At 41.9% G+C, this 25,352-nt stretch overlaps 1 protein-coding gene across 1 annotated transcript in view; it reads left to right on the top strand.

Moving 5' to 3' along the window:
• The window catches only part of LOC105832007, an 82,692-nt gene that overhangs the window by 17,634 nt on the left and 39,706 nt on the right, over window positions 1-25,352 (top strand). Inside the window, exon 2 of the mRNA XM_028190188.2 lies at window positions 22,092-22,419. Within this exon, the coding sequence (XP_028045989.2) occupies window positions 22,092-22,419 (328 nt within the window). The remainder of the gene's footprint in view (window positions 1-22,091; window positions 22,420-25,352) is intronic.

Below are 25,352 nucleotides of genomic sequence, written 5' to 3'. Positions count from 1 at the left end.
GACCATCCGTGAATTCCTTCATGTCTCAAAAGTACACGAAAGGTATTCGCCTAATACACGAGCGATAGTAATCTACAAACGCACAATCGTTCGCACTTCAGTGCAAAAAAAAAAACGTACTACATTCTCAGCCGTAAAACGTGCAATTTGGAGTATGCGTACGCGATAAAACGCACACAGACTTGCGTGTACGCGTGTCAAATTACGATACGTGTAAATGATACATAAAGATAAGAAATATTGTATTGCTGCACATCAAAATTTGATACAATATGCACAACAATGGCTTAAACGGCCATTTGTCCTTTGTTATCAAATGTGCATATTATTAACTCTTTAAAAATTGAAATTCATATATCAAATTATATATTTTCTATAATTTTTAGAGGATTTGATACACAATGACGCGACGATACGATACGCGGATATGCGACAAACAAATCTGCAGGTACCTTTAGGTTCTTGCTCCTTCTCTCTATCTCTCTTCCTGTTTCTTCGATGCAAATCGTCGACGTGAGTGCCATGGATGCGAACGACTGCGCCGCGTGCCAAGTGCATAAAGTTCCTGGCCGCCAGCGGACTTTCGAACGCGCGCTCGACGTTCCAGAAAACCCGTACTTCTTTTACCCGGTAGCCCCTCCCTTCCCTTCCGCCTCTACCCCGACATGTTTGCATAGATGTTCCAACGTGTGTTTACCCGACATATCCCTCGTCTCTACTTTATGATACTTGTACGCTATATGCTCTCACGTACAACCAATATTTACAGCGTACCGACTATGCACCTCGCCAACCGCATGGTCCCAACGTTATCGTGGAAAGAAAAAAGTGACCTAATAACTCCGCAACAATGAACGGCCTGTTTGCCTCCACGTTCGTTACGCTCGTTTCTTTCGTTCTATCAACTAATTACTCGTTACCGAGAAACCGAGTTATGAGTAATAAGCCATTAATAGCCCGTGTGCATCTCACTCATTGTCAGTAGCAATGTCTCTATATGCAATTTCAATTGTATGCATCCTTTCACAATCATTACCGTGTTGACGATCTAAATCAAATGATTTCTGCGCGTTATAATTGACAGGTTGAAATGATTTAACATTAAGTACATGTATAAGCACAATGAAACAACGGAATAAACACAATGCAGCAAGGTGCGTTATGCAAAGAAATGCATCTATTTGTCTATTTGTCTTCTGGAAGACGTTCCACGTGTGGGCGCCACGTCAATCGGCGCCTGATAATACGCACTACAATAATCGTATTCTGCTACAAACAACATACACATGTCGTGTCTCAGGATCTCATAATGGGAACTTTATGATAATTCATGCAGATGCCGACACATTACAACACAATTAAATAGAATCATTCGCACTTAACAATCGCAACTTGATTTCCGGGATCGGGCAGTATCGATCGGTATCGACGGATAATTGCGAGGGAATAAATTGCAACTTCGCGCACTTCAATTAATTCTTACAATTGATTTGGATTGTACGTTTTTACGCACAATTCACGTTGTAATGCTCGTTGGCTCTACAATCTTCGCGCCGCTCACGATTTAGAGAAATTTCGCAACGTCATTACTCCGCAATGGGCCGGGAGATATATAATATATATCGTACCCCTTGTCTCCTGTTCCTTTCCGAAGGATAATTGAACGCGCGTCGAGCAAAGCGACCGGTCGGCCGGTCACGACGATCGCGTAAAATATGGGGCCACACGACCATTGGAAGTTTGCCGCGACCCTTCTTCTGAGCTTTCGCAACAGAAAGAATTGAATTCCCGCGCGGTAACGTAAAGGCCTTAGGATCGCCGCGAGGGAAATGTGCGACGAGTCTATTAGCCGGCTATAAACGTTACTCAGAAGGATAATTAAGCGGCGCGTTTTTTTTTTCTGACGCGGAGTGATCTGTGTTCAGCGGTTGATGCGAAAAAGCAGAACGCATGATTATGTCGCGACTGAGCCTGACGAGTTCTTCACGGCCATTAAAAAATGCCAATTTATAATCATTTCTTGAGTGACAATATCTGATTACAATTAGTAGTCATATGAATTTCTAATTACATTGTTGCCTACACACTGTTAAATTCATAATGTTCGAGTTATTTTTAAATCATTCCTGTGTCACTACTACTCCTACATAATATGCCATCAATTTAGCTAAAGCAATAGAGTAAAATAATTTAATGCCTAACAGGCAAATGAAATATATTGGTTTCTTCGTATGGCAGTAATTAAATTGAATGTATAATCGATATTGCATATATGAATTCGATGAATTGTTAAAAATACTCGTGTCCTAACAGAATCGATTTACCAAAGAAAAAGAATCACTTTATCAATCAATTTTATATTAACTTTTTATCTTCAACAATTGAAACAGTTTCTGTATTAAGATAAAAGCTTCGTGCCCAAAAGATATTCATTCAGAAGAGTTTCAAAAGAAATAGAAAGATATTGCCGTAAAAGATGCTGCCGTCGATAAAATTTAATATGCAGTCATCTCATATGCGTAGGGCTCACTGAATCATCCGTGATGCCGCCGGTGCATCTCTCCCTGTGAGTCACGAAGAAATAATGATGCGGACAATTGCGCGCGCGAGACCTTTGCGTTCCGAGCCATTGTTGCGCTCAATTAAAATGCAGGCGAAGAATCATGACACTCGATGCACCTAAGCGCGCGCACACGCGCGGTTCATAAAGATTTAAATTTGCTCGTTACGTGACAATCAACCGCACACGCTCATCTTTGGAGACATCTTGTCCTTCCCACGCGCGCGCGCGCGCTTGTTATATCCATAAATATATCCTCTCTCGGTCTCACGAGATAGACTCACTCTATGACCCACCCTATGGAAATTAATTCTCGGCTGCGAGCGCCGCGTAGAACGGCTACCGCAGTCCTTTCTCTTCTGGTAGGGGTGCGAAACGTTGACAAAATATCCCCGCGCTAATTCAAGAAACGCGAGATCCCATGGCATTCTGCAATATTTATCATGCGACAGCTGCCAAGTAAAATCCAATTTTTTCACCCCCCCCTCCCCCTCCTCCCTCTCCTTCCCGGCGTAATGCGGCGTGAAATTAATTTTCTCGGCTTACGTAGATTTCGCTCCATTCGCGAACCAGCAGTATTATTATTAGCGACAGCAAACAAAAAGTCGATTGCCGCCAATGAACCGCTTCTAGTATTTTGCAACAATCCTCGCGATATTATCCTGCATACTTCACAAAATTGCCTATACCGCTTTATACATTTTTTTTTTTTATTACCGACGTCGTAGCGCCTTGCAAACATTAATTTCAATAATGACTCGCGTTATATTTCATAATTACTACATATAACCAAATGTTACGAGTTGATCATTAAGATAATTTAATGCAAATAAAATTTAATAATTTTAGAATTGATTATAGATTTAGAAAATTAACACTTCATAAATTAGCAAAGATGATTTTTGTTATTTACAATCCATCTATCTTGCTTACGTAGGTAGCGACTAACATTATGTAGTTCATCGCAACTCGTTTCGTTACACAATAAGAAAACGATCACTCAAATTTACGACGTGTAATTTGCGATATTCCCCGAGTTCTCGCGTGTCTCCGAGACTCGCGGGAGTCACAGAGGCCGTCTAGCTTATGCAAATAATAATTGTCGTAATAATTCTACGCGGGTTCCTAGGCGTTCGCGTGTCACCTCGGATTTGCTGTGGTTGTATTAAAGCACGCTTAATATGACAGATTGACCATCGCGCGATGTCTTAACACCATGTTTGCCAACTGTTATTCCTTAGCGTGCTTATTCCTGCCGTGCAATCTCATTTCAGTAGCAATTATCAATCTTGACTGAATAATAAATTCCTGCACTTCTGTGATAACGTAATTTCATTGTATTGTTAAATTGTTGAATCATTTCGAGACAGATTCAGCAAAGAATGATTGGGCAATGTTACATATGTTAACCGCATCGTGTTAATATTCTTGGACTCGTTAGAAACGCGATAGAGTGATTGGGTCACACCCACCGTGTACAAGGAAGTCATATCGCAAATGAAGTATCGACCTAGCGAAATAATGATTATATCCAATTGATGATTGTAATTTTTTTATAAACGTGTATAATTATTAGAGAAATGAAAAGCGACAGTAGGATTTTGCATGATGAAGATTTCATTGAAGAACACGAATGCAGTATGATAAATCGTGCATGGCGCAATGTTCGCGTCGTCCTGCAATATAAGCTTGTTAATGTAAGAATTAATTTCGTCCGTCGTTTAAAACACGCGTCGAACCTGTTGAAAATCATTGGCGTCATGTTAGCTAAGAATAATTATGTCCACGATCATTATCGATCCGTTCATTATGTATTATTGTAATTATGTATATATTTGATTATGAATGAAGAATCCTGTCGACACGAGCACCGCAAACATCGCAAATATCCGGTATAGTCACATGGTACTAAGGTAAAGATCGAAGATACGTTTAATTAAAAAGATCAATCTCCTCCTGAATTTAAACGACGTTAACGTATCGCCGAAGGATATTTATAATGGCATAATAGCACCGATCATATAAAAGATTTAACAAGTATTAGCTGCACGTTCCTATAATGTTATCCTGAATTATGTTTCGAGTCATTAAAATTGAAGATTGAAAGATACACGCTTGACGCAATGATTCAGCGTAACGATTAATCTTTTATAAATCGATACTTTAATCACTGCGGCCGTATCGATTTACCAGTTGCGACAAATTTGCTCAACTGGACTTTTCGTTAACTCGGCAACTACAGACGAATACTAATTATTCAACGGCCTTATTAATACACGTAACGCTCGGGTTGTCGTCGTAGAAAAGTTTCGCGGCGGGATCTGCGGCGCCGAGTAACGTGACTGTTGGAAAATGTGCGGTGTGAGATTTTCGCGGAAAAGTCAACGGACCCGAAGCGGAGCTTGGCAAAAGCTTCACGTGCAAAACGATCCGAACCGAGCCGAGTTTATCATAGTCGCGCGCACACGTACGTGCGTACGTGCGTTTTAATGCGTCTCTATATACCGCGGCGCGTGCATTGCTATAACGTTACGCGCGCTTCTCGGAAGAACATTACCATTCAATTGCGTCTAGCGCGGCGGAAAATGATCCGTATCGTCCAAGTGCATTTACATTTTTATCCTTCCTCTGGCGCGACTATTAGCTACGACGGAACGCGCACGCGGCAGAGAGAGAGAGAAAAAAAAAAGGAATATGTGTATAATCTCTCGGGACACGACGGCGTTATTACGGGGTATATCCTATTAACGAAGACTATCGCTCTAAAGCGTTGTCAAAATATGCATCCGAGATTCCGTGCGCCATGAAGATATTTGCCGGACGCAAAAGTTCGCGATCGCCATCTCTTCGGCGCGGTTAAATTCGTACTTATCATAATGAAGTACCGTAATCGTACGGTGGTATAATAATATAGTATCTAAATAACGGCAGGGCTATCAGCGATATAAGGAGCGATACGCATATGTACCGGTACTATTGAAAAAAATGACGGCGGCCGAGGCCGAGGCCGATTGCACGTGCGAGAGAGTAGCTGCGTGAGAGTAGAAGGTAAGAAAACTAAACGCGGTCCAATTTATAGCCGTCGCCAAATGCGTATGGGAATTATCGCGGTGCCGGGATGTGCCCGCTAATTATTGCGTGTCGCTCTCCCGCTGGAGAAATACGGGCCCGCTAATCTCGATCGTACCGTTTTGCTTTCCGAGCGGTTCTTTTTTTTTTTTTCCTTACACCGCTCGACGGAGAAGGCTACCGCTACCTAATCCAACTACTTCCTGCGTCGAGAGTCTAGAGAGGAATTTTTGCGAACGTCGCTCTTTGAGCTTGACATTTTAACCGGCTGTAACTTTGACATTATAATGACGTTATCCAGCGAAAACAAAATCCTTCTCGTCGATTTGGAGACAGAGAGATCGCGATCGCGAGATTTGTTCGTTCGCGAAAACAAGCGAAATAAAATGGAATTGCATTAGAAATACCGCAATCGAGACGCGTAAATTAAATGTAACCCTCGTCGAGAGACGCCATGCATCATTAACATTTTATGCCGTGTCGTGAACTGCGAGCACTACGGAGTCGGTTTTCCCACATTTATAAATGAAATAACTTCGACGTCATCTAGGTCTCCTATTATTGGCATTTATATGCCGCGACGATAATTTCACAAGGATTTATCGGACGTGTATCTCCCAGTAACGAGTACTGGCCAATGTGCATATTAACGGAGCGTTAATGTGAATTTGTGTGCTTTTAATTGATTTCAAAACGGCAACATTGATAGAATTTCGCCGAGTCATATGTACGCGCGCACGATTCAATCGCCATTCACTCATGATCGTGATTTATATTACGGCGAACAAAAAATACTTATGCGTAAAGCAATCTATCATGATACCTGCAAATTGGCGCTGATGCGAAATAGCACTTAACCTCGTTTCGCACACATCGTCCCGCAATCTTAATCAGCCGCGCATTAAGATAACACTTTCAGCTGCCTAATTTGCATGAATGGAAATTCGTGTTTTTGCATACGTACGCGCGCTACCTGGTAACCAAATATCGATTCGCTTATTCACGATAGCATTTATGAACGAACCACGCGATAAAATTAACATAGAAAATTCTTCAGCGATCATTCGTCCTTATCTGCGACATCCATTGTACATTACTAGCCGGGCGCTACTGCCAAAATAAGCTGTCGTAATCGCGGCGCGTTGCCGAAACGTCAACTGGAAACAAAGCCTTACACGATCACGCGGTGTACGATCAGTTATTGCAGGCGGGTCATTCTAAAACGGAGTCACGAGTATGTAGACTCTATTTCCCCCCCCCCCCTGTCCGGAGAAGAGCAACGACCTGCTCGCGGCACAAACTCGAACGCGCTTTGCTCTAACGTTCGCCGGCTAGACACCGGCGCGTGAGAGTCGTCCGTCTTCGGTCGCTGCTATTTCGGCCAGCGACGCCTTCTTCTCGCGCGGCATATAGTCGCACACTCGCGCCCAGGGCACGCGGTATAATGTCGAACGATCTAGTGATATACGAACGCGAATTCTTGACGGGAAAGCTTTCAGAGCCCGCGCGAGGGAGAAAGAAAGGGAGAAAGAGAGACAGTGAAAGAAAGAGAGTACCGCACGTGGGTGATGAAGCTCGTTGGCATTAAAGCATCGGGACGATTTGTCCGTTTGCTGAGGAACGGACCCTCGCAGCGAAGTTAATCAGAGTTTCAGAGGCGGCGAACCGTGGAACTTCGCGCCTCATAGATTTTCCGCGCGATTGCGGCATTGGAGATAAAATGGAGTAATATATTATTAGCCGCGTCCCGCGGGAGAGATGATATCCGATCGGCGAAAGGGTTGTATCCCATTTTAGAAACCGGTCCTCGAGACCGCTTGTACGTCTGCGTACGCGCACCAGCGTGCGTTGCGAGAAAAGATATCCTGTTTATTTGCTCGGTTGAAACCCGGCGGTCGGCGAACGCCTCGTGAGTAGGCGAAGCGCACTGTCATCACAATCGGCCCGGCAGGAAGCAGCTCTTGTCGAGAGACCCATGATCGAGATGCGTCTCGCGCCGCTCGATAACGGTGCATCGAAGACGACACACCGTCAAATGCCTTCGGGAAGCGCGTCTCCATTAGCGGTAAAGGACTAATTGCGTCCGGCTCCACTGTCCTCCTCTACTGTAATACTTCTCTCCTAGATGGCCACGCGAGCCGCTCTAATCACTTTCCAATCTGTCTGCGAATGAAGGTTGAGTGCAACGTGCCGTGGTACGACTGGAACCCTCAATAGCCTCTCCCGTATTGAAAGAACGAAAGGAAGTCCGCGTCGTCATTGTCCTCTCATAATGCTTTAGACAGCAACGCCTACGTTTACAATTTTACGACGGTGCAGATAATCATCGACGTAATGTGAACAACACGTATTATGAATTATATTATAAACTTCTAAAAATCGACAAAATCGTGACTAGCCGTTAGTTTTTTTTTTTTTGTAACGATCATTTTAATTTGTCGCATATTATATACCATATATAAAATCAAAATTCATATAAAGCTATTAAAATGTAAGAAGATATTACGAGCATGTTATTAATAGAAATGTAAAATGAATAATATTAAGTAAAAATCGGTGTGAACGACACAGATTAAAATAATTAAAAAAACTGGAAATTATAAGATTCCCGCAAGACATATTTTCAGGCACCAAGATTGAGTTTGATCGAACAAGACCTTAGATCAAATGTCGTAGTCAAGATTTAAAATAGTTCTCATCTGCTAATGCCTCAATTTTTAGATATTAATAATCTTTTGATACCTTCTTGATCGAATCGATAAATTATTAGAGATAAAAGCATTATCGTGTATTCACTAACAGAAAAACACGAGTTAATTTGTTAATAATAAATGATCTACGTTACTAGATGTTTACCGCTACAATACCAGATCCGTCGATTGAGATACGCAATCGCGGAGTACCGCATTCCCAAGATGTCATCTCTCGATTAGTGGCAAAGAACTAATTGGGCCGCGTCTGTCGATCGTCTAGATGGAGACGCAACCGGAGACCTTGACTGGGCGTTTTGTCATCGTGACGTTTTAACGAGCGACGTCTTTAAAAGCGTCTCTTTTGTTGCGTCACGGTTTCACGCTCGCAATTAGTCACGGAACATCTCCGTGCCGTTGAAAATCGGTCGTTTGTGTCAGCGGGATCGGGTTAAGGCCGTGGCTCAACGAGGTCTTGCGCGCTTTCAAGCGCGATGGTAGCGGTCACACTATTTACACGAAGACGGGTGATCAAGTGCCCCTCTGAATATAACCAGAGGTTCGTAGGCAGTAAAGTATCTTCAGATCTCTCAGAGAGTACAATAACGCGACACGGGAAATCAACCCTAAGTACCGTCAAGCACGTGGTATTGGATAGAAACTCGGTGAGAACCGAAACGTGTTCCACACTTTAAACAAGGATCCGTAATAATTATCATGTTTGAACGCGGCGATGATTAAATAAGGAACACGGTGTAAGACATAAAGTGCGTAAAGGTCGAGGATGATTGGATTTTGCGGGTTCCCTACGAGAAAAAACTGACGGACCGCGCGCGCTTTCTCCTAGAAAGCTTGTTGGAAGTATTTCATAATGTTGAACTCTCTAATGCAATGGAAGGGGAAAAAAAAACGAAAGAAAGCTGCGTGCGTACCCAACACAAAGTCTCATTAGTAGTATCATAAACACCGCCGAATCGCTACGGATGATTTATCTCGGCGTGGCGCAACGTTCTTCGTGCCCTCGATTCTGGAAACTCTGCGGCTCGCGCGGTTAATTGAAAATACCTGACTATCCATTGTCGCGAGGTTTAAGACTCGGAGGCGACAAGCGCGTTTATGCAAACGGCTACAAATCAATCCTTGGGCTCTTCTTTCAAAGTTTTCAAAAATCAGGTTTTTACCCGACAATAAAGAAGACGCGGAGGGAAAAAAACTCGGCGGAACAATTGGTGACGGGGCGAGTTGACATTTCGAGGGATTGTTCTCGCGGGACGTCTCGGCGACATTAATCGTAAGTGGCCCGTAATGGGCTCGTAAGTGTCGCCGGTGATTGAAGAAAGCGGCAATTATATGCGGGCACGCTCTCGCCTTTCGCACGAGCGCCGTAAAGCACGAGCGCCGGAAAAGGTGCGTGTGCTACGTGCGTGCGGCGCGGCGTGCGGTTGCGGTACAACAATGCGCCTTATCACCGGCTAATTATCTTAATTGCCGTTTTCGCGCCTTTCCCCCGCGTCGGGACGCGGACTTTAAGGTATCTCATTAATCCCTCCCCGGAGGCTGCGCGTGTTTAACACGAGGATAGACGTTAGTTATAAATATAGAAAGCAACATTAGTATCTCTGGCACAACATGGTAATACGGCATTTCGTGAAGAAGTCATGCATAAATTATATTCTTGTCGGATACTAGTGAGAAGTGCGAGTCAACTGGGCCGTTAATAATGCCGCTTTTCTCTGTCTCTCTCTCTCTTTCTCGCTCTCTCTCTCTCTCTCTCTTTCGCCAAAAGAGCGTTCGAGTATGAACGGGCGTGAGAAATAATTTACACGGCCGGATAAATAATTTATCACATGCGTGCGGGTGTATCTGATCTCTGTTACTCTTCGTACTTGAGAACATTCTCAAAAGACAAACGTAAATAATCTCGAAACTCGTACGTGGCGAGAGCGCGGAGAGCTGCGAATTGCATACGAGACGTGACCGACGCGAGCAATTAAAAATTCAAATACGCTAAATCGCGTTATCCTCGCCTGAATAGTCAATTAAGCGGAGCGAATGATCTATCGGCATTCCTAGGACCCAGCGATCGAGATAACGTTAGCGTCGTGCGTGTAAGACTATAAATGCCATTAACGTATTAAGGCACTGTTTATCGAGAAATCGATCATGATCGATTACACACCGGGTTGCCGGGATTTGTACGTATCTGTGTATGTGTGTGTATGTGTGTGTGCCCGCCTGCATCGTCGACGTATGACAAATGTCAATAAATTACATCTTCTAGCAACAAGTCGGTTTAACCGCTAATTCGAAACTGGTTAGTGACATAAAATGTAAAACATGTAGAACGTGCAACGGCTAATAATGTAATAACCTAATGACAACCGTCGAACATCATCGCCAAGGAAGCCGCGTGAGCCAATGATGGCTGATGATGGCATGAAACGAGAGCATGTCTCGCATCTGTTGTTTCCAGATACATTTTTATATAAAAATCAATGTATCTGGCGCTAAATACTTTTTTTATCAAATACTGATCTATTTTTTCCGTGGTATCGTAATTAAATAATATATATTGCAATATTGTTGAGAGTAGAATATGAATATGCCGAGTATAACAAGGTATGCAATGTGCATTGGATTTTTCTCAATGAAACACAAAAACACGAATACAGTCGAGGGAACTCAAAAGCACGTTTCAGTTATCTGACGGCTCTTACGTAGCCTGCTAATGACTTACGCATCGCCGACTAGAAACTGGTCCACAAGTGTAAAAGGCGCTCGAAAAACAACCGAAGAAGACACAGCGTGGATAACGGTGCCGCGTGTTATCTATGCATCGCTCGACATTGTCTCACCGTTACAACGACACGTGAGAAATGTAAGGTATCATCTAATAACAATAGAACCACACGCGGCACTACACACCGTGATGTTCAGGGCCTGCGCATTTGAATCGTGCGTCTAACGGAGTTCGTGACGAAATGCTTTTCCTTACAAGTACACGTGTCTACTAACAAGACAAGATGAAAAATTAACCCGCTGTACTTATGAAAATAAATAATATATGCATAAAATAAAATTGTCAAAGAATTGAGAATTGAAATTTTTATTTAACAATTTCATTTGTTGTACCACACTCGTTTCGAACATTCCGCTTCGTTATCGCGATGCGAAGTTCAGAAGAGGCAAGGAACGGCAAAGAACTCGGATGATTGTAGAACCGGAGTTACGCGAGGTCAAACGATAGCATCGATGATGCACACCGCGATTAAGTATCGCTAATTGCTCCTCCGTGGTAGGGGATCAATAAAGAACCTATCCAGTAGCTCTGATTACTAATCACAGTAGTATTACTCGACAGTAACCGAAACGTCGGATGACATTCGCGATGTTTCTCGTTTACAGCATCGTGACAGTGTGCAATTATATACCGACTATTCGAAACTCCTTTAACTTGCTACGCGGATGCGTCTCGCATATAATTACGAATCCTACGTATGACACTCATAAAGTGAATCGTGTGCAAACAACGCGATCAGAATTGTGTTTTTAAACAATAACATCGCATTACTTCTGCCTTTTTAACGACTAGTAGATATGTTGTCGAATCGAACGATGATTTACGCATATTTGTGTGATTCTTTCTTTCCTTCTTTTCTCTTCAAGTTGTTCCGAGATCTATCAATTTATGCTGCGATTCTATTCGTGATCGTGTATCCTTCGGATTCCGCAAATCGAGTTGCACATAAGTTTGCATAATGCGCCCGCTCTCTTGCTTTAATTGAGTAACGCGCGCGCGTGATACAAGGCGATTCGCCCGACACGACCGTGTCCAATGTTAAATTTTCATCCGTAGAGGATGATGCTGAGCACGCGCGGTGACAATTACGAGGCGCGCGCGAATGTTACGACAGATCTGCTTACCGTCGCGACGCCGTCTGACATGTAAAGCGTGCGTTAAATGAAGACACTCGACGCTCATTTTCATGCAGGTCAACTATTTTTATCCCACCGCGACACTGCCCGGTCGTTGTCCATTCTCTCCCTTTCTGTTTCTCTCTCTCTCTCTCTCTCCCTCTCTCTCTTCTCTCTGTGCACGACTGGCTTCTGCACGCGAGATCGAGTCTGTATATTTTGAGGCCCGGAGCAGAACGATTAAGCCAGAGCCCATTGTTCTCGCGCACGCGAAATAAACGCCCGCCCGTAAATTGAAGCTTTAACGCACGGTTTAACACATGTGATTCTTTCGATCATTTCTTATAACGCTACTTCTGCGCAACGCAATGTCCGCGAGGACAACCGTTAGGTCGTTACTAATAACACTTGGTTGACCCATCGTTCCAGGTAGTATCGATTACCTCCCCCTGGAAGCCATTATCAGCCAATTAGCGTGGCAAGTAACGGATCTACCCGAGAGGGTGGATTTTACCTGGAAGATGAAACGATCGCGCCCAAGGCGAGTCGTTAGCGTACGCGGTTTGATACTCTCTCGTGTGTGGGATGAACCACGCCTAAAGCTGACTGAGTGCAGTTCCTCGGCACATCGCCAGCACTCTACAACGTTACGTACACTAGCATTCATGAACGACAGAATTCATGAGTTTTAAGTTTATTCACCTTATAATTTCAGCGTCGCGAATCCTTTTTTCCGTACCTAATACGCGAGAGCGAGAAAATCTAAATCATTCATTTATCTTACGGTTAAAGGTCTTTTGCGACTTTTAAAATGAGCAACTTTTATTTAAAAAAAAAATCCACACGAGCAAGTCGCCGTAAATCGCATGTGCTTGTCCATGAATGCGAACGAGCGCGATTAATTAAGCATCTACGAGCGAGTGGTCGATCGACGTCGTTGTTACGCCGCTTGCACGACGCTCACGACGGTAGGCACTGTCAAGTCATCGATACGCTCTCCACGGTTCACTTGTTGCACGGTGGCGATTTAATTCCGTTTGATAAAGTAGTTACCGGATCATTTCAATTGTTATTCTACTTAATATGCGACGCGGGAATTATTGCGTTCACGCGCAGAAGACTAATATACTAGCTCTCGCATTTGCGCAACAAGGATTGTTTGTAATAAATATTCCGACATATCTTTAAAATCGTGCTCGGGTAAATAATCATTAGAAATGTTTAATGCACGGCCTACGCCTACGAAAAGTATCTTACGCGCAGCGTTCGCCGACCGAGTAAAAATAAACACGTCACCGTTTCGAGAGAAATGATAAACGAACGATCTGCCTTTGATCGATGACTTTATAAGCCCTCCACGACAGAAATATTTTCGAATTCGCTTAACACTAGATTGTTAATCTCTTCCCGGATACATTGTTCGCTCGGTGCTCGCAACAAGGGTACGAGAGATTTATCGTTTCTCTATGGGCAGCTTAAACGAATGCGAATAAATAAATTTCACAGCGCGTTTGTTTACCCTAAAGACTTTCTAAGGAGTGTCTAACACGGTGTGTGCCGCGTTCTCCTAGGCGTGAATACGAGATGATGTCATACACAAGCGTTGCACCTTCTCCCTATTTAGCGGCCAACAACTCGACCCGCGTTAAGGAACTTCTGGATGATCTCATTGGATACTGGCGCGGACGCGCGGTGTCAAAGGCCACGCCACTTGATTCATGTTAATCCAACGCTGGCACAGATAAAACGCGGAACTCCGTCCTGCGTGATAGTCGCCGTGCGTGGTATTGTATCGCTCGGTATTATTGTAAGTATCATTATCTCAAATACGTCAGGGTCTACGTACGAAGAAGACGCGATACATTTCGTGGGTTCAATGCCAAAAAAAAATATCGACGTACCGTTACAAATTGCAGCACGGTGAGAAGAACGCGGACGAAAGGCAAAGGAAAAAGAAAGGAAGAGAAAAAGGAAATTACTCGGAATTTCGGATCGGACAGAAGATCTATGAGCGCACTTCGCCAGTCGGGGAATGTTGGCCGGAGACAACGTCGCATACGAAATGTCTCCACGGTGTGTACGACCTAAGACCTGTCGCACGAGTTTCGAATAACTCGAGGGACCGTCGTTTCTCAAAAGTTTCTAAAAGTCACCGCGGATAAGCTTTCGAATTTTTTTTTTTTCCTAAATCGCTTCAATCGTCTGCTCCAGTCTAGTCATCGTTCAACCTCAAATTTGTTCTCAGCCCTCAAATATCAGATTCTCGTTAGCTCCGTTGACACTGAAACCGTTCGCTGTAAAACGATTAACCGCCTAAGCGTCGCTGGAGACAGCTGGACGTCGAGGATCTTTGAATGAATCATCGAAAGTGGCTCGGTTTTACTGGTCACGTACTCGTAAGTTATTCTGCGGTCTGGCATGGACCACCCATGGAAGGGCGAGCAGTCGGAGATGGTTCGAGAAGAATCTGGCCATGTTGATTCATCGGTCTTAAAATGCCTGGTATATATGAACGAAACAACGGTGTTGTAATCGATCGCGATAAGTATTACGAACTCACAAACGACACGGGCATCTGCGGATTCTCTCAACAAAACGCCCCGCTGTTCGAAAGTTCCAAGGGGGGTCCTAAATAATCAGTAAACGCCTCATAAAATCGGTAACGGAGCACGCCTTTTCCCGATAACCAACCGAGGCTGCATGTGACGGGGCGCGTCGCATGTGCCTGCAGTCAGTGACATGTTGTTCGAAACGTAAAAAGAGATTTGAGTGACGAACATGTCCGACCGCTCCCTTTGGCGTATCACGTTTCGCCGTTTATCCCTTTCTACTTTGTCAGATATATGCACTCTCGCTCTTCATTTCTAGACTTTTTGTTTAATATCGATTTTTGTATCAAATACTATTTTATAGAATTTGCGAAATAACCATTTCTTTTTTTAGCTCAATTAATAAATTATGCGAATCGCGAGGCACGAATCGCAACGTTATGATTCAAGGACAGAGACCACGATATCCCCCAGATTTCAAGATCACGTGGAAGAGGGGGGGGGGAGACTGTAAAAAAATTCAAGGAATGTAGCCGATGACGTTATCACGCGATATTAATAGGCAGCTTGTTATAAATCTGACGGACCTCGTAAAATCCCCGAATCTCACAGATGAAGTGAACCTGTCGTCGCTCGACTAAACGACTAATTCGAGAAGAAACACACGGGCGTAATATTAATGCTCGGGAAACTTCTTTCGTTACGTCGCTCTCACCGGGTCTAAACTTCCATCCTCAGGGACGGGCGAAGGGATAGACTGCTTTCTAACGACGACGATCGGGTCTACATATGTCGTGCAAATTGGAGCCTAAGTGGTTAGCGAGCTCCCAGATTTATGTTGCAACATATGCGACGACGGTCAGACGAATAATAGATGCTTCGACGAAGTCAACGGTCAAAGATGTCAAGCTGTGCGAGTATCAGTTAATTATCTTCTGCCACCATCGACGCTTGAACGATTTCAGCCTGGAGTTTATTTCGGACGCAGTTACTAGCGTTTTATTAGTCCAAAGATAATATTTTCAGTAAAATTACTCAGACGTTATTATAGTCAGCAACTAGAAAGCTACGTTTTGAAAATAAACGTAATCTAAAAATAAATTGCAATCTCATTCACGAAGCATGTCGCATAATAGTAATGCCAATATTTTATCGTGAAAAAGCGGTCAATCTAAATAATTTTCAGCGCGAGTTTCACGACATATGCATGATATTTATTAACGATGTTATTTATAAAATGCTTCAACCGAAACTTCATTTCACAATGTTTCGACCGCAAAACATGTCGACGTCTCTTACGAGACGGACAGGCACTCCTTCGAGTACTTTCATCTCGAGAATCCCCTTTGGATAGTTGCCAATTTCTGGGATAGAAAGAACTTTATTTTCGGTACCGACCTCGATAAAAATATTCTTAAAGTCTCAACGGCGAGATAGCACCGCTGATACCGCGGCCGAACTGGAACTTTGGCTTCGATCGTTTTCGCCGTCAAATACCATCGCGAATTGAATGTATATCTAATAAAGCCACATTTCAATATAAACGGCGCAAATAGTGTTTGATAGGGAAAGCGGTCAGAATGCCGATAAATCATTCGGCTCGAAAAGGCCGAGAAATTATTGCTTAGACTTTTAACCAATACTCGATAGCAATAAATGTATAGGCAATTAACATGTCACATGAAATAGTAATATTGATATTACGGAAGCAGATAGCTTCATTTTGTTTTCATTCTCCTTTTTATCAAATACACGAAAATAAGCGTAGAAAATCGTAATCTATAACAAAATTATATATATATATGACAACTATTATCAATATCCTATATATTTTGGTAATAATTTTAAAAAATACAATACATCAGCACTGTCACTATTTCAAATAGTCGACATCCAATGCAGCCGGTGGATACAGTCGTTGTTTCTCAGAAACAACATTAATTCATCGATAGAAATCATGATTCGTCTATGGCCTTCCACGTTTAATGTCACCGACTCGTGGCAGTAGACAGCCTGGCAGCGAATCGATTCTTTTCTGAGAATCATGTGGCTATATTTCGTATGGCAAACACACAATATCATCCTCCTATACCGCATTTGCGTTTCCATCGTGTCACGTTGAAAAATAGTCACACAAAAACAGCAAAAAATCAATCTTATAAAAGAATATTTAAAATTTCATTTCGCTTTAGATTTAAAGTGTCCCAGTTAAATAGATATAAAAAGAGTATCTATTTTAGTTATTTAGTTAGAAGATTTAAAATTTTAATAATAAACAAGATTAGATTGTAATGTCTGATATATAACATTAAAATAAAAAACATAAGAAATTGAAAAATGGAGAGATGTTCTTGTTTTAGAAAACACAAAAGGTTGTTATTTTTTCATTTAACGTATCAAAAAATACAATTTAATCTGTCGCAGTTAATATTGCATCGTCACGTCGTTCTCTGAATTATGACCCTAATATATGAACGAGATTGGACACTTTATCAATACGGACGAAACAAAATATCTCCCGACCTGAAAATCGTACTCAATATATCTGTGTAACTGCTTTAGCTCGATGGGTGGCCGTACCAATGTGTTTTGTTCATTTATTTATTTAGCGCGGAGATCAACTATCTAAAACATGATCGATTTGCCTTGGGTCTTGCTCCATTGTCTTCCGGCGCGTTCTATCTGATGCACGAATATTAATTCAATCGAATACACGCCTCAGGCACGTTACACCCTTGGAGAGAAAAAAAAAAGATTACAGAAAAAAAAGAAACACGAGCATTCGAAACTTTTTATCAGACTTCTTTTATCAGACGACGAAACATTGTTATAATTATCATAAAACACAAAATTATCATTATTAAAAAAAATTATGACAAACAACTATGTTACCGTAAGTGTAATACAATAAAACTGTATAGTATCGATAATGTTTTCAAAAAGCTGCAATTATGATTACAAAATTTATAATTATAATACAATAAATAATTAATGTCATTAAAAATTTAATTTTTGAAGCTTTGAGTGATTGCAACTTTATCAATTTTGACTTTAGCCCTTCGAGTATTAAGAAACATTGAAAGAATTCATATAAAGGCAAACGGAACTCCAAAAGTGCGAAATTCCGAAAAAAAGTTTTAAACTTGAAATTTTATAAAATTGAAAGTGAGAATTTTTTTCGTGCAATTGTCATTATTGAATATAATGACATTATTTCATGTTACAATTTATAGAAGCTTAAATATATTAATATTATATACATTTATATAAATATATTTGTAAAATTTATAGAGAAATGAAAAGAGAGATATACTATATTACACTTTAATTATTCTACGCTTGCAAGTCGCCGTCTCCCACAGAACCTGACGAAACGCATTTCCATAAAGGACATTTTTGTCGACGGAGAGCCTTGCACTAACCCTACTGGACCACCATGGAAATTTTGGGTGGTCCTAACATACGATGGAGCGAGCCCAATATTTAATAACAGGAGGTGCCCCGAATTTGCACTAATATTTCTTAACGCCCGGCGCGTTGCCGCGAGCTGCATTTTTCAGGGGCGTCTGAACCGCCTTCTCTCACTGTGTCCCTCCCTCCCGGTGGTAACCTCGACTTTTACACCTCCAGCCATTCCTCACCCGATCTAATTCGTACCAACATTCGTTGTACGGAATGGCTGGAAATTACCAGCGCTCGCACCGTACGATCCGTTTCTTTTTTTTATCTCGCCAACGTTTATCCATCGTCTCGGCAAAGATCCGCTCTCAAGCCCGCGGCCATGCAAACATTGTGGCAGACAGGTCGTACTACCTGTTCATCATCGCCGCATTCGAATAATTAACACGTAATAACGTAATGGACATTGCGGTAAGAGCAAAACGCGAGTTGCGTAGGTTTACGAGTACTTCGCGGTGCACACTCGCGAGGCGAGTTACACCTGCGAGTACACGCACTTAGCTATTAGTAATTAAATCTCAATTTGAAATCTTACATCGCAGACACTTTTGACAGATATCTCTCTCTCCATCTGGCTGTACCGTCTACGTGAAATATAGAAGGAATGGCAAACTGATAAAAGTTTCATTTCAATTCCAATAAATTTCCAGTGATTTACCGCCGCTATATTTTTCTGGTCTATGCGCACATAAACCGGAATGTAAAATACGACCGGGCGAAAATTCCTGCTACATATCAACTTGTATGTAATACATATTCAATCACAAGTAGCCTCGTAAAGTTACATAGGGTGTCGAAAACGTAGTAACGATCGCCCGAACATGTGTGTACCGACGACTCATTCAATCTTTTCAGAATACCATTGGAACGAGCTTTTTCAGTCAAGGAATAATCGTCCCGTCCACGTAAACAGTGATTCACGTCGGACCTCATCGCATTTTTATTGCAATAAGAACAACAACATACGATAATGTCCGTAGCGCTTTGCGTAGCTGCGACGTAAAGGAATTTTATCTCGTAAAGAATTGTGTTTTATTTATAACACGCGAACACACATGCAAACACATATAATTGAGTTTGAAATTGAATTAAAAAACTAGAGCTCATTCTACATTGCACCGAAAAGCGTAAGATCAATAATTAATGTTCCGAAAATATTGCGCCATTACACGTTATCAAGAAATTCGCAGAAAACGACACAATACGAGATATGTGCGTGTAAGAAATTCAATTATCCGTCGCGTAAATAGAACAATTATTCGTCAGCTTCGTAGTGAAATCGAGAAAAATTTCCGTACGCTATCGCAAAAGTGGACTAGTTTGTATAGCCGTTGGTTATCGGTCCACGAGCATGTTACCAGCAAAATCCTCGAGTGTGCGTGAAAATAAAATAAACAACGATGTCGATGACCCGGGAGAGAGAAAGAGAGAGAGAGAGGAGAGTATAGGAGGGACAGGCCTTTATCGCGGAATTTTCGCAACCTCGTTATTCGCGTACGTGGACAGACAAATTCTCGACGACGATCAGAGATGTCCGCGATCCTTGACCCGTCAGCTCGTAAAGCTCGGATCACGCTCAATTCTGAGAATCATCGAGGGCGATCGTGCACGTTTCGTACGTGTAACAAATGTATCCCTCTAACATCCCGCCGAGATTATCTTTATCGCGCACTTTAATACCGAGTAATGGTCATAACGAGTAATTGCGATTGAGTGGTCCTTCGCTTATGGATATTAATGCTTTCAGGTGCATGTGCAGCTCCGATAATCGCGCGTATATGTGATTGCGGACGCATAAAATTCGTTGACTACTAAATATAAATGAATGCTTTGAGATACAGATACGACTAAAGACGCTATAATAAAATGTTAAGAAGAAAAAATTCCGTTGAGAGAATGGACAACGGTAAGCATTCTGACGAGATTTAGAAATTAGAGACTTGATTTTTGCAGGCGGCACCGGTCATATCTAAAGGCGAGATTCAGAGGAACCGCGAGACCATTTTTAAACCGAGAGAACTGGCTGACCTTTCGCCGACCCTGATTCCTTCGGGATCGTTAACGATAGCACGGCGCACACACACACACATCGGGATATACCTGATATACTTAAATTTATCGACGGTCTAATCCGCTTTCTGCGAGCTGAGATCAAAGCGTCTGGCAGATCTTTTATGGTAAATCTTCGCGTCCCCACGTAGTTTCTATTCTGACGTCTCGTAAAAGACAAGTTGAAATAAGCCGCCATCGCCTAGTTACTCGACAGATCTTTAAATAAGCAGGAAGAATAAATGAATTATCTTATTACGAATTCCATCTTTATCGCTTAAAATTAACAAAGACCTTCAACTGGAATATGCGGTGATAAATTTTGCGTGTTAAAGCATGTTTTTTTAAATATAAATGTATGTAACACGTATAAATGTATATGGATATCCACAGTGTATTGAGTTCGGATCAGTATGATTCGCTAAACCCAAATAACTGTGTCAGTCATCCCTGCAGAAAATTTTGTAATGGTTGATCTTTCATCGTTAAAGCCACATGAAACACAAACCGCGAAGGTTACTAGGAACAAAGAAGTGTTTGTAAAATCCTGAACGGTCTATTGGTTCAATAACTCAGGCATGGTGCAAGGATTACCTTCGACGATCGCAGAACCGAGTCTCTATTAGCGAAATAAATCTCTTTATGGAAGTCGACATCTCAATCGCGGTTGGCAGGAGCGGCCAGATCGCGATTGAAACACGATAAACGTTTGCGTAACGTTCGATTCATCAACTGCTGAGTAATAGACTACTTTGTACAAGCTATTCATTCAAGATATTCATTCATTCACCATCCGAAAACGATAAAAATTGATTGATTGTAAAATGCCAGATAAAATGTTGTTTTTTTCTTTCCATGATAACAGATTGAAACTTATAACAAAAAAAAACGTGACTAAATTTTCTTGTTCAAGCAATACCGATAAACCTAAAGTTAAAAAAAAACATTATTTTATAAAAATTGTTTACATTATAAATATTATTAATTTTTCAAGTTTTATACCACTTAAATTTCAACCAATTGGATCCTATTTTCAAAGTTATTAATCCCATTTCATCAGCGTGACGTAGCCACGTTCAGAATTTAGAGAAGTTTGGATAATTCACCGGATATTCGCCGATAAAACGGAAGGCGCGCGGAATCGAGAAATGAAATACCTTCTAGTTTCAGCGCACACATTCGCGAGAATTGTTTCTGCTACGCGGCGCGACATCAAAGACTCCAGATGTTGCAAACGGCGATTAAGTAGGTCCCCGCTCTCTTTGAGTTCGCGATGGATCGGCCAAGATGAAGCGGGAGAAGGTGTACGCGCGTCGCGGAGAGATGCAAATTTGCCTATTAAACTTATCTTCGAGAGAAAATCTGCCGAGGGTTCACGAGGGCGTGTTGACCACCCACGAGGAAAAGAGGAAGATCATCTCCCGAGTGAAGTTTTATACATACGTCGATACCTCTCTCGTACACCACATTTTCCTGTCGATCTTATGGCATCTCGTTTTCTCTTTTAATCACCATAGATAAGAAGAAATTTAAATCCATTACGTTAACGAAAATTTCTCCAATCAAAATTTACGTATCTTGTTATCCCCATAGTATTTATCTATAATTTTTTGTATTGCTGTAGGATAAAAAATTTTAGGACTCAATTACTGACAGTGTCTCATACTAGAGATCCGAGCGTTACTTTTTTTAATTAAAAGATTAAAATTTTAATACACTAACAGTTCTGAATATTTGTATATAAAGACATTAACTTATATTATTTAATTTCCTAATCATAATGTATTGTTACATGTGCAGGATTACAACGACGACGACAATGGCGATGAGGACGAGGTCGATACCTTCATCACGTCGACTACTACACCTACGACGACAACCACAACGACGACGACGACGACGACGACGACAACGACGCCGAAGCCGTCGCTCAATCAGAACTACGATTACAAGGACCTGAGAGCCTACGACGGCGGTACTACCGGGGCTCAGTATAATGGATATCAAGCGAAAAACGACTATCCGCCAATGTCTGCCCACAGCGTTCACAAGTGGCAGTCGCTCGGCACTCGCGAGGGCGTCAAAGAGACCAGGAGCAATATGCAGCAGTACAACAAAAACGGAAAGAGTGAGTACGCGCTTCAGATCGCCAAGTGCGTCTCGATGACTCTCACGACATTTTTCCTCCCGTGACATCTTCATCGACGCAAAAGAAGAAAAAAAAACTCGTGCGAGCAGCGGGAGCGTATTAAAGGAGCGGTTTTGCAAGCGATCGCGATTTCTAATTATCGGTTTATGCAAATACGTCGTTTCCGCGTTTTCGTCCCGCTGACCCGACTCAATTAATTTTAGCAACCCGCCGGATGTGTGAGCGCGCGCGCGTTCCGAAATAGTTATTAATCATTATTGAAACCACCGACCACGCCGGTGGTCCCCCCGTCCTGGTGGCAGTGCTCGATCAACGTTAATAACACAGCAATATTTCTCGTATGTCGGAGATGCCGCGGTAATTATCGACGTAGCTTTCGTCGCGCGTGCATGCATACGCAAATGTTTGTGCAAAACCGCAGCGCACTACACGCGCGCTTATCCATCTAAATGCGTTACACGGGAATCGCGCACGGATGTGCACGTGGACCTTCGTGTTCGCGGCAATCAGGCCTTACACGATGTAACAGCGATCTGTCGCAATTATGAAACCGAAGCACCGCGCATAAATCAATTGGTAACCGCGATCGTGATCGCATAATATGCACATCCGCGAGTCGAAGTATTTTGAGATCGGCAATATGTTACATTGTAACGTAATATATCGCGCCTGTAGCTGATAGACCGCGTCTAGCCGTTATGCATGTACAACGAAGGTTTTTTATAATCACCCCGCCGCAATACGCAATATGAATTCGCCCGTGCTATATTACGATTGCGATACGACTCCCAGAGACGCGCGCCTCTATATTTATGCCTCGAGGCATTGTACCTTCTCCATCGATGCGATTGCACAAGCGGCATTCACATCTGAGAAAAAGAGAGAGCCGATGATATGACTCTTTCCCTCTCTTATTAATAAGCGGATGACATGTATCATAAAAACGGCTACCATAAAATATTGCGATATTTCCATACGAAGAGAAAAAGATAAATGTAATACTCTTGTAACGTTTCTACATTTCTTCTCTGCTACTAGTCCTTTTTTTCCCCCCTAATTTGGTTTCTTTACCTCATTACGTACGTTTCCTAAACCTATTACATCGCGAGGCTAAGGTTTCTATTTATCTATCCTCGACTGCTTTTTTGCCATTAATTACATCCGATTGCGCGATCGTCTCTTCCCTCGCGATCGCCTTTCGAATCGAATCCTCGAACGCTCGATCACGGAGAACGGAATTCTACGAGAAACGCGCGATGTAGTTCGCAGACTCTATTACTATGTAAATTAATAACGATGATCGCGCGCCCAGTTGCGGCAACTGCAGCCGCGTCAGCTCCCGTGTCGTATCGCAAGCGTAACGCATCAATGGGCGCACGTGCGTGCCGCGGAATTGTCGGGCGCCTTGATTCATGGCCCCTGTGAATCGATTTATTTTCACTCACCGAATTACAGCGCTCCCGGCACCTCTCGCTCGACAAAATTCTTCGTCCTTTTGGCACGATGTTGTCCTCTCCCGTCTTCCATCCGAATGATATCTGCCGAATTTCAATGTGTATTAATTCAAATTTCTCAAATATTAATTAAATCAGTGTCAATGCTAATTTATGTTCACACTGGGTATTTCGACATTTTCTCTACGTTAAGTTACGATACTTTCGAGTTATTTTTCATTATTTTTATAAGTATGCAAAAATTCCTCAACGACTCTTACATTTATAGAAAGATTTTAACATCTACAGAAAATATTTGTATAATTATTTATATACTTAATAAAATGTATATAAATGTTATAACTATTATAATAAATGCTCTTAATCTTTCAAACAAATTTGTAGAACAGAATAGTCAAATTGTGTGTATCGCCCGTTAAGCTTTTTAATTCTGCAAAAAAATTACACATGATTGTGCGCGATAAGATAAATGCAGAATGCATAAAGCTTTCGTGGAAAGATTCGTGATGTCACATTGATGACATCACATACCGTTAACTCTCATAATCCCCGCATACTTATGACATGATATATACTTGTTAAATATGCTACTGTGCCTTTCGTGGCATCGGCTGATCAAATACTTTCATCCTGAGTCAGAGTATAAATTTAAAGTACAAAACTGGCAGTCCCGGCAAGCCACGGAGAGTAAATCAACTGTGCCTGATTTTGCAGTTGCCTAGCTGCGTCAACGATAAATATCCATGTATTATACATCATCGCGATGGGCTTATTCGGCGGATTAAAGAATAGCGGACGATCGAATCTAATCCCCTTTCTCTCGTAATATATTCCGGAATACGTTTGACCATGGGACGTGTACGCGCGGTGAGAGCACATACTTCAGAATTCCCGATGACCATGCCTCCATTGTGAGCACGCCGATGTGATCTCGCGCCGAGAGTAACGCCTACGTCAGAAATTAGCATATCGCGATCACCTATCGAGATTAGGCGGGCGAAAAACTCCGCGAAAGTACATTTCCGAAATCTCCACCGATTATTGCGCAGATTGGATGGCAGGATTTTGCATAAAGTTAAGATTAGCGCATTAGCTACGGAAAACGCCACGTTGGCACTCTAAGATTTACACTGTAAAAAAATTATGTAAAATTATATAAATAATATTTGTGAAATTACACAATTTATAGTGAAAATATATAAAATATTTTAATATTTTTTATTTCTAATTGTGCAGATATAATTTTTCATTTAATATAAAGATACATTTACACAATTAAAGATAAAAATTTTTTTAAATTTTATATATTTTATTACCAATTGTACAAACTTTAAATATATTACTTATGTAATTTTATTATTACCTTTTTACAGTGTAGAAATGCAGCTCCGCTGCACCCTATCTCTCGAACATGAATGGAATATCTGCATAGAATGAGCATTCTTTAGTTAAAACAAT

Source organism: Monomorium pharaonis, chromosome 8 (genome assembly GCF_013373865.1).
Source record: "Monomorium pharaonis isolate MP-MQ-018 chromosome 8, ASM1337386v2, whole genome shotgun sequence".
In the NCBI taxonomy this organism is placed as follows: Eukaryota; Metazoa; Arthropoda; class Insecta; order Hymenoptera; family Formicidae; genus Monomorium; species Monomorium pharaonis.
Note: the sequence above shows the minus strand (reverse complement) of the source record. Positions and strands in the feature narration are given on the sequence as shown.